General features: G+C 39.1%; 1 protein-coding gene across 3 annotated transcripts in view; it reads left to right on the forward strand.

The window, feature by feature from the left end:
- LOC131445859 (sodium channel protein type 4 subunit alpha-like) overlaps nucleotides 1–17,694 on the forward strand; it is a 103,733-nt gene that overhangs the window by 30,762 nt on the left and 55,277 nt on the right. For 2 of the 3 annotated variants that reach the window (XM_058616690.1, XM_058616606.1), the window contains exons 1-3: nucleotides 415–1,081; nucleotides 3,842–4,084; nucleotides 6,781–6,844. In XM_058616690.1, coding sequence (XP_058472673.1) covers nucleotides 718–1,081; nucleotides 3,842–4,084; nucleotides 6,781–6,844 — 671 coding nt within the window. In that variant the 5' untranslated portion in view covers nucleotides 415–717. Of the gene's footprint in view, nucleotides 1–414; nucleotides 1,082–3,841; nucleotides 4,085–6,780; nucleotides 6,845–17,694 lie in introns of those variants that run through there. The other variant, XM_058616780.1, reaches the window with a different exon arrangement.

Raw genomic sequence — 17,694 nt, forward strand, 5'->3', positions numbered from 1 at the left:
GAAACTGAAGTTTGTAAACCACTCACTCTCCCACACCAAACCCCTTAGAGAAAATCAATTTTAGCTCGCGGGGACACAGGAGCTGCTGGTCTACTGCTGCCTCATGTGGTCACTTTGTGTCACTGAGATAAATCTGTTTGAAGAATTTTGAAAGCCGAAATTTACAAAATAAGACTTATCACTTAGACCATCACTTAGTGATGGAGGCAGCAGTGGATCAACAACTCCTTTGTGTGTGATGTTAAAATCCCTGATTTTCTCTATGGGGTTTGGTGTGGGAGAGTGAGTGGTTTACAAACTTCAGTTTCCTGTTGGAAAAGTCTGTGTAACAGTGAGATAAAGACACAAACATGTGTCTGACAGACAGACTTTTCCAACAGGACACAGACATTTGTAAACCACTCACTCTCCCACACCAAAGTCCAAAGAGAAAATCAGTGATTTTAGCTCACGGGGACACAGCAGTTCACATCACTGATTTTCTTACTTTAGTGTGGGAGAGTAAAACGTCGGATTCCAGTTGGTAAAGTATGTCTAACCAGGAGATAAAGACACAAACATGATCTTAAGACATCGTAGATGCGTATTTCATGAGCTCAGTCTTTCCTTAAGTGGCTAAAATCAGGTTTTCCTTGTGTCCCCAGTGGCAGTCGCCCTCTTTGTGAGTCCACTAACCTCTGAGCTTCGCTGTAAGTAAAGTAAACTTTCGCACAGACGATGAAGTTTTCTGTCGATTCTCTGGTGACTAAGCTGAGTTTATCTCCAGTTTCTGTGACTGGCTTTGAAAAGCTGACTTCTCCGCGTCACGTACAGCCACAGTCTCTGTCGGTTTTTGAACACCCACTCTTGGCCTGTCCTGGACTGTATCTCTCTGTCTGTCTGTCCTTCTGTCTCTCTGTCCCTCTGTGTCGGCTCTTTGTCGTTCAGTGTGGTCATGCCCTTCTGTGTGTGTCTGTTTCTTTTTGTGCTTGTCTCCCGGCTTGTTGCAGATATGTGACTGAGTTTGTGGACCTGGGTAATGTGTCAGCCTTAAGGACGTTCAGGGTGCTGCGAGCGCTCAAAACCATCTCTGTCATCCCAGGTGAGGAAGCGAGTGCGGGGGAGCGGACATCAAGCGCACCCGTCTGCCCTCGGCCTGCAGTGTTTGGAATCTCACCCTGCATACTTCACTCAATACTGCGCTTTTTATAACATGATCATTTAGAGAGTATGCAGAGGACGAATGGAGCACTGGTGACTGTTGTGAGACATCAGAGGGTGAACTAACAGCAGCTTAAAGGATTTCATCAACACGGGGAACTCAGCGCTACCTTACTAATTCTGAGTTAGGATTATAAGGATTCAAGATAAGAAGCAAAATATTCATAAATGTTTCTCAGGGATGCACGATATCAGACTTTTGCCGATATCCGATAAATACAGAGATATTTCAGAATAAGAATAAATAAGACAAAATAAATAGACGTAAAAAAAAGCCTATTTAGTGTACTTTTGTAGTCATGAGTCTAGGGCTGCAACTAACCATTAATTAATTAATTAATTAATAATCTGATTATTTTCTTGATTAATCGAGTCATCGAGAAAATGCTGAAAAATATCCATCAGTGTCAATGCTCTCAAATGTCTTTGTTTTATGGAGCAAAGAAACAAAGAAAATATTCGCATTTAAGACGCTGAAACAATCACAGAAACTGGTTTTAATTCTTTAGAAAACGATCCAACCAAATAATCAATTATCAAGACAGTTGACTATTAATTTAGTAATCAATTAATCAAGTAGCCCTACATGAGTCACATCTGCAGATCTCGGTGTTTGCCGATATCTGATAATCGATTGATAGATAATATAGAGCATCTACGTAATGTTCCTTAAAACGAGGAGAAACAGACCAAAATGAACATTTGTCTTTACTTAAAATGACTCTTCCTTTACTTTATGAAGCTGAATTTAAGAATCTTCTCATATGTGAACATGATAGTGAATTTTACTTCTGTATTTAGTACGTTCACCGGGAGTGAACAGCTGTTTTAGCTCGTTACTGTGAATTAAAGCGTTAAACTAAGCTGTAACATTTCAAAACTTGCCTGCCATGATTATTTTTAACGCAAAAAAATAACAAATTCCCAGAATTTAGTCTTATTTTACGTTCTCTAAAATCACTTTTGTTGCTATGATGCATTAGCTTTAACAGAATGTCTTTAAAGTCAAACACAATGTTTTTACTCACATTTAATCAACGTAAGTCGATAACCACCATCAGAACTTTGTATTTACTGTGAAAGTGCGGCTAAAATGAGCTTGAACGAATGAAAACACACAGATTACAGCTAAATTTGAGGCAATGCTAACCTAAGAGCTCGCCTAGCATTGTGGCTAAGTAGCAGCAACAGGAAGTGAGTGATCTGTTGAGACAATGTGGACGAAAACATGAGACACTAAGGTTAGCTTAAATGTTAGGAGCCGTGGTTCAAAATGTAAACAAACACTTTTACGTTGTAGATTCTTAAATAAATGAGTGTTAAGAATCTGCTGTTAGCTGTTAGCTGTCCTCTGTATGTCATCACTTTGCATGTTAGCAGTTAGCATGCAGAGCTAACGGCGCGTCACTAACACACACACAGTGTTAATGTTAGCGACCTGTCGCCATTAGCATGTGATTCATTAGTTTACAGAGAGAGTTCAGAGGAAACAGTAACATTTGGCAAGTTTTATCTGTTTCTAATGAATCAACTACAAATAATAATAATCAAATAATCTTTGTTTTGGTTCAAACTGTGAGCGACGACAGTCAAAGTGTCTGCAGCCTCTGTGTTCCTCCTGCTGTTTTTACTACGTGTTTGTTGTTGTTCTGTGAATGTTGACGGGGAGGGGCTGCTTGTTGTCGTCTGTCTTTATGTATTTTAACGGAATTAACGTTTACTTTAATATTTAATTTTAATTTTAATTCCAGCTTTAAATTATCCAAATTCTCTTTAATTAAATTGAGAAAATGTTTGGGTTTGAACTCAAATATTTTAAATGATCTTCCTCAAATAAGTCAACCCAGGAGATTATGTCACATTGACATCTATTGATTCACTCCATGCGATCCAGTTGTTCTTGGAATTTTAAATTAAATCGCAGCCGATGCCTCCTGATGTCGTAACTCAACAGGAAGTGAGGAACTTTATTGTTTTTTAGGGGTTGAATTTAAAAGTTATACTCGTGTTATACTGTCCTACAGGTGTCTGTGGACATTTTACTATGATATATTGTATTAGACGGTGTTTATCTAATGTACTTTCTTATCAGTGATTTTAGCTGTTATGCTAACATTAATTACATTACAGGAAGTGTTAGTTAACACTTAAAAGCAATGTTATTGTCTTTCAAAGGTACTAGATTAACTTGCTAAATAATGACCTTAGTTTTAATGCTAATATGAATCACATGTTAACAGTGTACTTTCTCATCAGTGACTTTAGCCTTGATGCTAACATTAATTATGTTACCACTGTAACAGTTTTAACATAAGAAACAAAAAAACAATGTCATTGTTTTTCAAATGTACTAGATAAGCTAGCTGGTCAGCAACCTTAGCGGTATTGCTAACACTAGTCACATGTTATTAATGTATGTTCATCTAAGAATGTAGCAACTGTAAATTGCTAGCATTTTCCACTGGACAACTTACTTTAAGTTTCTCCGCTTACCAAAACAACTGGAACGCTATAAATCTGCAACTGTCGATTAAATTAACTCTTGGCTAAAACTATCTTTCACTGTCAGGAGCTGGTGTTGAGTTAAAAATGTTAATTCTGTCTCCGTGTTTTCGTGTCCTCGTCCTCGGTGGACGCTCAGGCCTGAAGACCATCGTGGGCGCTCTGATCCAGTCCGTGAAGAAGTTGGCAGACGTGATGATCCTCACCGTCTTCTGTCTCAGCGTCTTCGCCCTCATCGGCCTCCAGCTCTTCATGGGAAACCTGCGGCAGAAGTGTGTGCGCAGCACGTCGCACTGTGTCAACGACAGTCTGCCGGCGAACGTCTCCTTCTACTGCAACAACAAGACGTGGGCGTCCATGAAGGACTTTGTCAACGATGAGGGTGAGGACCAGAAATGTCTGTATGATGATGAAGGATTTTTTTTTCTGAGAATATTTGTAGTAAGATACATTACCAAAACATTTGTTACTGTTAGAATAATGACCCATTAACAAAAAAAAAAAACATCACTATCATTTCTCCCAAAGATGTTGTACTTTTTCTTGCATGATCAAAAAAAATGGGACACATCACCAAAACATGACTTTTTTTTACTGTTCAAAATTGACTAAATTTGACCCAAATTGTTAAAAAATGACCCATTAACAAACAAAAGTACAATAATTGCCAATTTATCAGAATGCTTTGGCCGATACCAATATGATATAAAAATGAACATAACATTTTTATAACGATGTCGCAGCAGGTGGAAATCAAAGTCCACGTAATTTGATGGTGAAGACGTGACATACGGTTACGACGAGGTGAAGGTTAAGGTTAGCGCTACGCCAGGACTAGTTATGGTTAAGGTTAGACGATGTCTCAAGGAAATGAATGTAATGTCCTCAGTGGTCCTCACAACTGTAAAGGTCACTTTTCAGGGTTAAGACCTGGTCATAGGGTTAGGGTGAGACACTTAGTTATGATGGTTAAGGTTAAGGTAAGAGGTTAGGGAAATGTGTGCGTGCTTGTGTGTGTGCTTGTGTGCGTGTGTGTGTCATGCTCAGTGATGACTGGTGTTTCCTAAATGGACGACAATGTCATGTTGGCACTTTGGTTACAATTGACGTCAATACACACACACACTGAGGTCATGTGAGGTCACCTGGTATACATTATTTGACATGTCAGGCATGTTGACCAGGACACACACACACACACACACACACACACACACACACACACACACACACAGGTGGAGGTCAGGGTTAAGGAAACACTTAATAAATAAAAGCTGAGCTGCTCTTCATTTTTTCTCTCCATAAAACCAGACCATAATCTTACTATTTCTTTGTTTGAACGCTTAGTCAGCGCTTCACTGCGACTGTTATCCTTTATTTTTATTGTGATATTTGCATTTAACAAAAACATAACTTTCATTACCAAAAAAATTTAAAAAATGTGACCAAAACTGCATTAAAGAAATTGCATACTGAAAGTTATGAACTCTAATGTAACATTTATAACAGATTATGTATGACAGTAAAAAGGTTAAAAAAAATCTTATGTTTATGACTTATTTCTAAAAATTTTACACATCTGTAGTATTGCATAAATCCATCCGTCCATTTTCTACGGCTTTATCCTCCACGTGAGGGTGACGTCACGTTCCAAAATATCTTGTATATATTCAAAAAATTACAACTGTTCCAAAAATTTTACACAAAAAAATATTTTTTTTCAAATGTGAATATTACAAAATATTGCTTATGTTGTTGAATCTTTTAATAAAATACTGTAATTTTACAGAATCAGAAACATTGTACCAGTGCAGACTCCGCCTCCTCCTCCTCCTTCTAAAGGCAGAAAGCGTCAGTGTGGAGTTTACAGTAATGCAGTTTGCTGCTCGTTGCTAATGTACATCTATTTATTCATTTCCAGTTTGCTTTGCCATCCATCACATCAAACAAATGTCCCCTGTAGGCTTCCGTATCGACCCCTAAAAGCTGCTGTGAAACCTGAGAGTTCGAGCCGCTGCCTTCAGTGAGGAGATCAATGGTGGATGTTCTTCCACGCTAAACATTTCCCATCATGCCGTGTTTGTTCCGTCTGCTCTGAGGCGTCACCGTCGTCGCCGCTGTGATCGTCAACACTTTTTTATCAGAGGCAACGAGAAATGAGCGTCACGTGTTTGACGAGCAGTGGATAACCAACAAACACCACAGTATCTGTCAAAGATTTGAACCAACAACCCCAACATGGTTGACGCAGGAAAAAACGGATTTTAACCATTTAATAAAGAGTGAGCTGATAAAATCTGCGTCACTTTAAGTCTACGACGTCTTAAGAACACGTTATTATCTTTATCTCACTTTTCCAACAGGAAACTGAAGTTTGTAAACCACTCACTCTCTCACACCAAACCCTCATGATGTTAAAATCACTGATTTTCTCTATGGGGTTTGGTGTGAGAGAGTGAGTGGTTTACAAACTTCATAAATCCTGAACTGTCCATTTTAAAGCTGATGATGAAACAGTGAGATTTTTAAAACACTCAGTCTAAAGTAGAGGCGTTAAACTCATGGCCCGCGGCCCACATGTAGCCCACCACTTCATATCATATTTTTTTAAAAAAGCACAAAAATCTTTAAGTGAAAATGAAGCAGCATGAGTTTTGTTCTGAAGAGCTGCATCTGCTCCTCAGAGTGACAACATGAATCATTCGCTCATGTTGTGATATCAGTGTGATTAATGCACTTGTGGTTTTTTACAAACACACTTCCACATCGATTGTGCGGTGACGTTTTGAGGTTTCACACCCAGGACACAGACCAGGACTAGACCACGATCAATAATCCACATGAATATTACTGTTTAGTTTTTAATGTAAACACAGGAATAAAAACACACAAAAATGAATAGAGTGGAGTGCAGCTGTAAAACCCCATTTTTATAAAGAACAAAAGTGTGTCGTTATTCATCGATGTAAAAAACAGTTTTATGAATTAAAATGAACACATTAACGTTAACAAGTGTTAACTGAGACAGAAACAATAAAAACAACTTTTATTCATTCATTCATTTTTTTTGTTTTGTAGAAAACTTCTTCAAAGTGGAGGGAGCCAAGGACGCTTTAATCTGCGGCAACAGCAGCGACGCAGGGTGAGTCCACATGGTTCTCATGGAGACCAAGACCTGGTCCTAATGAGAACCAGAACCTCATTTCTGAGGAAATGGTTCAATTTAGAACTAAGGTTTAAAACTGTTGTTATGGTAAAGTGTGAAGTAAAGCTGGTTTCCCATTGAAGTAGAGAGAGAGAGTGTGTTCTTGTATTTGTTACCTTTTTAGGACTTTTTCTGTTATAAACAGTGTGTGTGTGTGTGTGTGTGTGTGTGTGTGTGTGTGTAAAAAGCAGACTTTGACTGATAGAGCGTTTGTGTGTATACAGCAGCAGAGCAGGCAAACTGCAATAGACAGTTAACGTGTGTGTGAACTAATTTAGTTTGAATCAAACAGACACTAAACAGTTACGTACTACAGCTTTAAATCAGTGGTTCTTTCATTTTTTAAAGGCGACATAGAATGCTTGTATCACACATATATGTTAGTTATGGAGGTCTTCTTGCATATATTAACTTGTTTTCATGGTTAAAAACCTCCTAATCGCTGCAAACAAGCCGATCAAAATATCTCCTCACTGACACTCTCGTCAGCCGCGCTGTTTCAGACCAAAACCACACCCCCAGAACGTGGACTGTGTTGTGATTGGCCAGCCAACGAGAGCTTTCCCACTGTCCTGTGATTGGCCAGGTACCTGGAAGTGACGTAATAGATAGGCCAGCTCTCAGATACACAGCTCCCCCTCTGGCACAGTGGATGCTCTGCCTCTCAGCAGCTACAATGAGAGTAGTTCTTCTTCTTCTGCGGTTGAATGTACGCAACCGGATGTGCCCGGACTAGTGCCTGCACCGGGAGGCGCTATGGTGGTGAGAGGAGTGGTGAGGATTTCTGATGACGACATCAAACTAAGGAAGTGCCGATCCGCTTCGCAGAGCCCCGGAAAACAATACAACACTATTTTCTCAGCAGTGGCTGAACTGTTTGTTCTGAAGCTTAAGGGTTTCATAAACGAGGTAATGACGCAGATACACACACACAAACGCAGCGTTAATTGGAGCTTCCGGTCTATGTCACCTTCAAAGAAAATCTGAATCAGGACAGAAACAAAAAATAAAAGGGTGACAATTTTCTTACACCTCCCTCTGTTTATATGTTTTGTCACATTTTTTATTGAATTATTTTGTTATATTTGTGGATTATTTCAAACGTTCCCGGATTATTTCAAATGTAATCTCAGAAGGTTAAATGAAAGCTGTGTTTTAGTGGATTTACTGGAAGTGTCGCTTCAGTTTTCACCTTCAGAAACATGAAGATAAATCTCTCTCTGCTGAGACCTGGAATGAACAGAGTGATGGATTCAGGAGAACTCACTGATTGGATGGACTTTGGTCATTTGTCAGTGGGCGGAGCCGACGGCGTCCAGATGCAACGCCCTCAATCAGCCCGAACGACAGAAACACGGCAACAATAATAATCCTGTTATTGAGAGGAATGAAGAGAAGAAAACATGTGACCTATTTAAAATATCAGCATGAGGGTGAACCATATGACCCGGGACATGCCTGCAACACGGCAAGCACACGCTAATCACACATCAGCGCCGACAGGCAGCCTCGTTAGTGATGCTAATCAGTGTCTGTTATTAATGAAGGCTCCTGCAGCTTCTGATCTCACAGGTCACATGCTGAAGGAGCCTTCATAAGCTAATTAGCCACGTTAGCTGAGTCAAAATAATCAGGATCAACTTTTAACTCAACGTTAGCAACATATTATCTTGTATAGAAGCTGGGTTAGCTAAGATAATCGAGTCAGAATGTTTAACAAGACCAGTGTATATCTAATGTTATTGTTAGCTTTACAAGCTTGGCTAATAACCAAGTAACCAATGTTTATCTCATGTTTCCGACACATTATTAGCCTCAATAGCTAATGTAATTCAGCTAAAATGCAGAATCAACTTTAAGTATCAACATGAGTGACGTATTATAACTTTTAGAAGCTAGGTTAGCTAAAATAACTGAGTCAAAATGGTTCCCAGGATCAATGTTTATCCACATTATTATTAGCTTTACAAACTAGGTTTGTTAGAGTAGCCAAGTCATAACGGTCACCAGGACTACATTTGTTGGCACATTATTAGCCGTTTAAGCTAATGTAACAAGGTCAAAATGCAAGATCAACTTTTAACTCAATATTAGTGACATATTATCACCTTTAGCAGCTTGTTCAGCTAAAATGAAGAATGTTTATCATGACCAATGTTTTTCTATCATAAGCATATATTGATCACAAATTACTACCTCAGTCAGGGCTAGTAATTTGCGAGAGTGTGATTTAATGTTAGCATCATCGTCCTGGTCCACACCTGTTATCATGACTGTTTCACTCACAGAACTCAGTTTTTTTGTGTAGAAAAAGGCAAAATGAAGCTTGAAGCTTCGTCCAAAAATCCTCAAACATGAATATTCTCTGCTGTCTGCAGTCAAGGGGACATTCACTCTGTCATCTGTGAGCCAAAACTGACGAGGACGTCGAGGGACACTTCATAAAAACAGATCAAATATAAATGGATTTAACTGGACACTGGATTTACACAGAGTTTCAGGGAAGTTTAGTTTAAATGTGAATAAAACAGAAACCACAGTCGGACTCAAATCTTTTATTATGATTCCAGACTTTTTGTGAAGCAGCAAAGTGAAGTAGTCCAAATGTCCTTCTCCGTGTCCTTGGTCTTCCTCCTGGTGTTCCAGGTCGTCCTCAGGCCAGATGGGATTTAAAAAGCCTGTAGAGAAGCTTCTCCACAGGGAAGACACCCATCGCCGTCCTGGACAGGAAACGTCTTTGTGTTTGGTCGTCGCCCAAAGTTCAGGAAACACAGAAGCTTCAAACCTGCTGTCAGGTGACTCACTGACGTTTACAAACCCGACACAGAGGACCTTTAAAAACGTGACCTACTTTGTTTTCAACTGAAAACTCTGTCAATCAGCTGTTAAATAAACACTATGTTAGTTTTACAAGATACGTTCGCTAAGGAGGCTAAATCAGAGCTGCTAATCATGAGCAATGTTTAATAACATTAGTGAGTTAATATTAGCTTTACAAGCTAATGTAGCTCAAGCAAAATGGTGGTCGATCAAATTGAAGTCTATATTACTGCTGCTGTTACTGTTACTGCTGCTGTTTCTGTTACTGCTGCTGCTGTTACTGTTACTGCTGCTGTTACTGCTGCTGTTTCTGTTACTGCTGCTGTTACTGCTGCAGTTTCTGTTACTGCTGCTGCTGTTACTGCTGCTGTTACTTCTGCTGTTTCTGTTACTGCTGCAGTTTTTGTTACTGCTGCTGCTGTTACTGTTACTGCTGCTGTTACTGCTGCTGCTGTTACTGTCACTGCTGCTGCTGTGGGGGCAGATGCGTCATGTCGCTGATATTCATCATTCCATTAGCCTAGCATGCTCCACTGGTGGTAGCTATGTTGATGCACTACTCTGTGCGTGTGTGTGTGTGTGTGTGTGTTTTCCATTTAATTAGTTTAGCTGCTTTTCTGCTACATTTCCAACTCTGTCTGTGCTGCAGGGAAATGACTGAGGACATTCAGAGAAAGTGAGGATATTTCTGTCACCTGTCTTGGTTTTAAGGTTAGAATGAGGTTAAGGTTAATGTTAGGTTAAGCATTAGGTCTATTAGTGTCTGTGACTGTGTGTGTGTGTGTGTGTGTGTGCCATAAACCTCTCAGCACCCCCTCCTCCTCTTTATGAATGGTTAAAACATTATGTTAAAAGCTGCACTGATCAATAACTCGACAACTGTATCGAAAACATTTTTCAAAATGGGACTTTTTATTTTGTCTAAGTGCGTGTGTGTGTGTGCAGGTTTTTATGTCTTTGTGGGTACACTTTGTCTTGTTCCAATGTTTAAGGGCTTTTTCAGGGTTAAGGGACCTGGTTTTATGGTAAGGCACTTAACTGTGATGGTTAAGGTAGGAAGGTCTTTGAGGGCCCTCACTAAGATATAAAAACAAGTGTGTGTGTGTGTGTGATGAGCTCTCTGGGAGCCTGTGAATGTGACGTCTGTCTAAGGTTCAGCCAAAGACACAAAAGCGGCTTCCACCACCTCAACACTGGTCCACGGGGAGATAAGTGTGTGTGTGTGTGTGTGTGTGTGTGTGTGATAACTGGCAGGTCTAAAGCTTCTCTGGTGCTTTTGTTTTTCCTCAGTACTGAAAGACTAAAGTAAAATCCACTCTGTTTCTCCACAGTTTGAGCTGTGTTAAATAGAAATGATGATCATTATTACATCATATAGCATAATAATAGTCATCTATCAAGGTCAAGGTCAAGGTCAAATTGATTTATAAAGCACATTTACAACAACCATCGCTGCCAAAAGTGCTGTACACTGGCAATACAAAATTTCAACAAAGTTAAAATAAATAGTTAAATTACAAACAATAGCAATAACAATACCCACCAAAGAAAATCCTGCTCAGCTTGTGCTGAAGGCCCTTGTAAACAAATGGGTCTTCATAAGAGATTTAAAAACATTCAAAGACTGAGCTGAGCAAAGACTGAACGCTCAAGGGAAGACTGTGGGCGCCGCAACAGCAAAAGCACGGTCACCCCTCGTTTTCATCCGTGATCTTGGTACAACTAACAACATTTCATTTGCTGACCTTGTTGTCCTCTTTGGGACATGAACAGACAGAAGCTCTGACATTTAAGATGGAGCCATCCCATTTAGACATTAAAAAACCATCAGTAGGACCTTAAAATGAATCCTGTAGCTCACTGGGAGCCAGTGCAAGGAGGCCATAACAAGAGTTATATGCTCATATTTCCATGAGCCAGTGAGCAAGTGTGCTGCAGCATTTTGGACCAGCTGCAGGCGATGGATGGAGGCTTGGTCTAATCCGTAGTATAACGACAACTTGAAGGACCTGTCAATAATCCCACCCAGATTTCTGACTGCTTGGTGAGGGCCTAAAATAGAAAAATCAAAAGGATTTCCAAACGTTACAACCTCTGTTTTAGATTTGTTAAACTTTAAAAAGTTTAGAGCCAACCACTGCTTTACTTCCTGGAGGCAATTTACCAGGGCGTGGGCGCTATCTGTATTTGGTTTTAAAGGCAGATAGACTATTATTAGGGTTCGAGCAGTGCGTAGAACCCTATTTAAAATGCAAAAGATTATTTATTATTATTATTATTATTATTATTATTGTAATGACAATTTTGGGTTTGGTGATGTTGCTCCAACTCTTCCGACAACTGGAAAAAAAACAGTTTCGTATATATGTATATAAATATATATATTTATATGTTTATATATATATATATATATATATATATATATATATTGTACTCATGGAGACCAAAATCTGGTCCTAGTGAGCCAGAACCTCACTTCTGAGGAACTGGTAAAATTTAGCACTCAGATTTAAAACTGTGGTTATGAAAGTAAAATGTGTGTTTCCCATTGAAGTAAAGTGGGTTTCTCATTGAACTAAAGTTGGTTTCTCATTGAAATAAAATTGGTTTCCCATTGAAGTAAAGTTGGTTTCCCGTTGAAGTAAAGTTGGTTTCTCGTTGAAGTAAAGTTGGTTTCTCATTGAAGTAAAGTTGGTTTCTCGTTGAAGTAAAGTTGGTTTCCCATTGAAGTAAAGTTGGTTTCTCATTGGAAGTTGGTTTCCCATTGAAGTAAAGTTGGTTTCCCATTGAAGTAAAGTTGGTTTCTCATTGAAGTAAAGTTGGTTTCCCGTTGAAGTAAAGTTGGTTTCTCATTGAAGCTGAGTTGGTTTCCCGTTGAAGTAAAGTTGGTTTCCCATTGAAGTAAAGTTGGAAATAGTTGGAAATTCTGACTTCTGACAACTGTATAAAACATTATATTAAATAATTTGTCATGGTTTCAGTCACTTATTATTCTGGTCTTTTTATTAGGCACACCTTCTCATGTCCTTGTAAATCTGTGATTCAGTGTCTTCCCACTGAAGCGTTTCCACAGTCATCTGTTGACAGACACGTGAATAAACGGCGTCAGATTAAAAGTCGGCCCCTCGCTGATGAAGCTTCATGAGACGGAACCTGCACTTGAAGGATGAAATGAGCTTTATTGATCCCTGGTGGTGTAATCAGGTCACAGCAGCAGCAGTGGGAAGTAAAGAGGCTGAAAAACAAGGAGAGGCCGTCAGGGTGTCGAGGAAACGTCAATTAAAAGCAGAGAAGAAGAGAAAAACAACAGCCAGAGACTTTTGCTCCAAACGTTGACACCTGAACTGTGCACAAACAAACGTGGGCGCGAGACGACACTCTGACCTTTGTCTTCCTGCCTACGTCCAAATCTGCTGGACAGGATAATGTCCTGCGTCTTGATCTCACACACACACACACACACACACAGTGAATCATCAGCAACTGCAGGACAAATCTAGAAAAAGACGGAGAGAGCAGCTCTGCGTTGTCACGACCAAGAAATCACATTATTATTCAGACACAGAAACCTAAAACCTGGTGTCATCAAACCTGGATTCTGTCTGAGAAAAAGACACGAAATTGGACAATTAGGAGGACAGTTACTGAATAGTCGGGACAGGAATAGTTAGGAATAGTTATCTTGTTGGTAGACAGCTACACAAAAGTGAAACATCTTCAGGAAACTGAAATTTGTGAACCACTCGCCCTCCCACACCAAACCCCATAGAGAAAATCAGTGATTTTAATATCACAGCACACAGGAGTTGTTGATCCACTGCTGCCTCCATCACTAAGTTCAAATGTCTTATTTTCTCAATTCAGCGTTTAAAATCCTTCATTCAGATATACCTCAGTGACACAAGGTGACCACACGAGGCAGTAGTAGACCAGCAGCTCCTGTATCCCTGCGTGCTAAAATCACTGATTTTCTCTGTAGGGGTTTGGTGTGGGAGAGTGAGTGGTTTACAAACTTCAGTTTCCTGTCGGAAAAGTCTGTCTCACAGTGAGATAAAGACGTGAACATGTTCCTAAGATGCCGTAGACTTAAACTGACTTAGGTTTTATTACATTATTGAACTTATGTAGCTTCAGTTAGCATCAAAACACAAACGATGTGTGCTACTCCAAAAAAAGGGACCAGAAAAGTTCCAGCAGAGCTGAACATCACCAGATCTAAATTAAGTATAAGTTATATTATCTGTAATTTCGTCCAAATGAAAATAATATCACCGAAATTTCACACACTGGACCTTTAATTTGCTAAAATCAGTTGTTTTCCCCATTGAAAACAACAATAATTCAAACGTAGATAAATAATGTCACAGTTGCTGTGTTCAGTCGTGTGTTTTTATCATATTGTCTTTTACACATTTCACTTCTATTTACATAATTTTTCACCTCCCCAGGGCATAATCACTTTTATTACCAGTGTAAACACGGTTGCTTAGCGACGGCCGCTTCCACTGCGATGTTTTTGTTTAATAATGTAAATAAATGGGGAGTGAAAATAAAGATGAATCAGATGAGGAGAGAAAAACAAATGTGAGATTTTTAAGACAGAAGAAGAAGAAGTCGTCCTTAGTCCACAGCCAGCTCATCGTCCCACTGAGACACCGTCCACGACGCCGTTGTCCCCCCCGCCCCCCCCGGCTCTATTTCTGTAGCACCACATTATCCTCCCCCGCTATAAATCATTTGGACGCAGCTGGTGAAAAGAACATGAGTTAGCACTTTGCACTGTTCGTAGACAAGTGTCTGAATCCAAGCCAACAACCAGTTCACCGTCCTAAAGCAGCTCAGACACACCATAATGAGTCCTGGACCAGGGCCGCAACAAGCCTTGTGGGGCCCAAAGAAGCTCACCTCCCACCACCACCGTGCAGTCACCTGTGCTTGACTATTACTGATTCAAGTGTGCCACTAGGGCCGGAACAAGCCTTCATGGGGCCTGAAGCAGAATTGGATTTTGCACTTTTCATATTTTGAAAATGAACGAAAAGCAACAGCCAACATTGTATTTAGCTGTAAAACAAGCTTTTATTTTGAAAACTAGGAGCACATGTGTGCTAAATGTGCAAAAAATTTCACTACAAAAAAAATCCAAATAACTTGAGATAAATATCTAGATTTCTTTAATATGTGGAGAAAAAAAATCCCCATACTTTAACTATTGGGGCGCCCCCTGGTGATCAAGGAGCTCCATGCAGCCACTTAGTTCACCTATGACCTGGAGTCCAGTATCAAGACCAACACTGTTAAAAAAACAACAACAGCCGTACAAGGAATAATCTTAATATTCTTCTACTCATGATTGTTGTTGATTTTTGCTCGTTGAGTTGTCTGATGTCGTGATGGTGATGATGATGTTTAGTTTGAGTTGTGTTTTATTGTCATTTTACTTTTACAAATCACATTTGAATAACTTAAAATTCGACTTTTAATCGTTGTTTTTTATGAGTTCATTAATGTTTGGTCTCGATGTTTGGTAATGACGCAGTAGTCGAGGGATGTTGGTGAGCAAACACATTTTTTGTGTATTTGTCCAGTTTAATGTGCGTTCACACGGAAACAGAACAAATGCAAAAACACATGATGTCCCTCATCTGCATTAGACAACAAGGACACAATAAACTCATGGTGATAGATTGATCTGAAAATGTTCAGCTGAAATGAAGACCATGATAATAACTGCGTCACTCACTCATGATAAATGTGATTTTAGAGGAATTGAACCAGCAGTTTTTAGTCCACTTGCCAACTACAAATTTAAGACTAATTCACTGAAAACAGCTTAAAATAAATCCTTTTCTTCAAAAAGTTGAAATTAAAATCAACAAATTTGTCTTAAATTAGACACTAGAAGAATAATTTTTTACTGTCGCTTACGGATTATTGTATAAAAATTGTCAAAATGATCCTGTGGCTTGTCGTTCGCTTTTGGGATCAATCTGTATGCAGATGATGTGATGTTTTATACCAGTGATATCAGAATTTGAGCCTGTTATTGGTAATTCTTATCTTAAGACAAAGTTAGAAATTTTACTTATAATATAAATATAAAGCACATTCCCAGAAACAAAGATTATTTTACTTTCTTGAAAATCTGTTTTAGTACGAGGAATAACATGAAGATTCTTAAATGAGGGAAATGTTATTGTTTTAACAGATTTTTGCAGTGTACGTCTTAGAACCAGCAGTTTTTAGTCCACTTGCACTTAAGTCTAATTTATTAAAACATCTTAAAAGAAGTCCCTTTCTTCGAAAAAGTGAACTTAAAACCAGTACATTTGTCTTAAATTAGGGACTTTTTGCATTTTTTAATCTATATGTAAGACAACACTGGTTACACCACTTATTAAAGGGATAGTTCAGTGCTTGTATGACTAAAGCAGATTATATTGGCTGAGTCTTTTGTTAAAAACTCTTTGTTTTGGCGGGGATCTCAAAGCAGGGGGCGCTGTTCTCACAGCTCAGTCAGCAGCTCCAGTGCTGGGCCGGGGCCAAACATCGACCCTGCAGCTTCATAGTCAACATTCACACAATAGTCAACAGCACATGAGCTCGTGTGGCCGAGCTAAGAATAGAAAAGTGCATCTGGATCAGTGTCAGTGAAATATGTCCTTCAGAGCCGACGCTGCAATGACATCATCAGGAGACAGCGTTGCACGCGTCCGATTTGACTCAACGATTTGAAGTCTAGTTCAATATTTACACCGTTTTTGATTTGAAAATGATTCATTGTAATAATAATATTACATTTACTACCTAAATACTGCAATATTTGAATGAATGAATGAATGAATTTAAGTTTATAAAATGTACTTCAGCTTAAATTTAATTTGAAGACAAATGTACTGTTTTAAGTTCACCTTTGTGAAGGAAAGGATTCGTTTTAAGATGTTTTTAGCGAATTAGATTTAAACTTGTAGTTTGCCAGTTGTAAAAAAGATTTTGTCTTAAGATGTTACAGCTTATTTTACGCTTTAATGACCAATAGCAGACTAAAGTTCAAAATTTATGAAGTTTCAGAAATGTTTATTTTAATTAGATTTTTTTAAAGAGTCTCTTTAGTCTGGAGTATTTTTTTAAAAAGTGTCAGCGTCCGTTTCACTTTTTGTCTTAACATTTCTAAAAGGAACAAAAGCCACTTAACCTTTTGTAGAATGAGCTGTGGGTGAGTTTTAAAGTCATGCATCAGACACTGGGGCAGTTTCCTGGGCTCCAGGACTCTCATCAGTGTTTGTCTGCAGTCTAAATGCCTCTTCAGAGAATTCCATATGGAGCTTTAGTTGTTGTGAAGCAGCTCTAATGTCCCGTCGTCTGAGAGCTACTGCTTCCTCACCGAGGGAGAGAAATTCAGCTCTTTCATTTACCAGTCACTCAGTGAGTGCAGCTGTTTGCTTCCTTATTTCATGTTTTAAGACGTTTTTTAAACATTATTGAATTCTGTAATGCAATTTCAGACATTTAACAAAGGTTTTTTATGCATTTTGGAACCTTTTACTCTCCCACACCAAAGTCCATAGAGAAAATCAGTGATTTTAGCTCATGGGGACACAGGAGCTGCTGGTCTACTGCTGCCTCGTGTGTCCGTCCGTTGTCGTACAAAGACACTTTCCCTTTAAAGTAGAAGTGGAAACTCTTTCTCACTCTGAACACGTCGACCATCAACAGGAATGTTGATGAATACTGTGGTCACTGTGGACACGTGTGTGTGTGTGTGTGTGTGTGTCCTTATAAGAGCATGGTAATCAGGATGGTTGAGATGCTCTAATGATAACACATCAGAGGACGACTGTTATTAATGTGACTGAATGTGGTGATCAAAGTGACACAAACACACACACTTCAGTGGCTATTTCAGGGGTGTGTGTGTGTGTGACATGATGAGACGTTTGAACAGAATCAAAACTGGAGGAATTTTC

This window comes from Solea solea, chromosome 1 (assembly GCF_958295425.1).
Source record: "Solea solea chromosome 1, fSolSol10.1, whole genome shotgun sequence".
NCBI lineage: Eukaryota > Metazoa > Chordata > Actinopteri > Pleuronectiformes > Soleidae > Solea > Solea solea.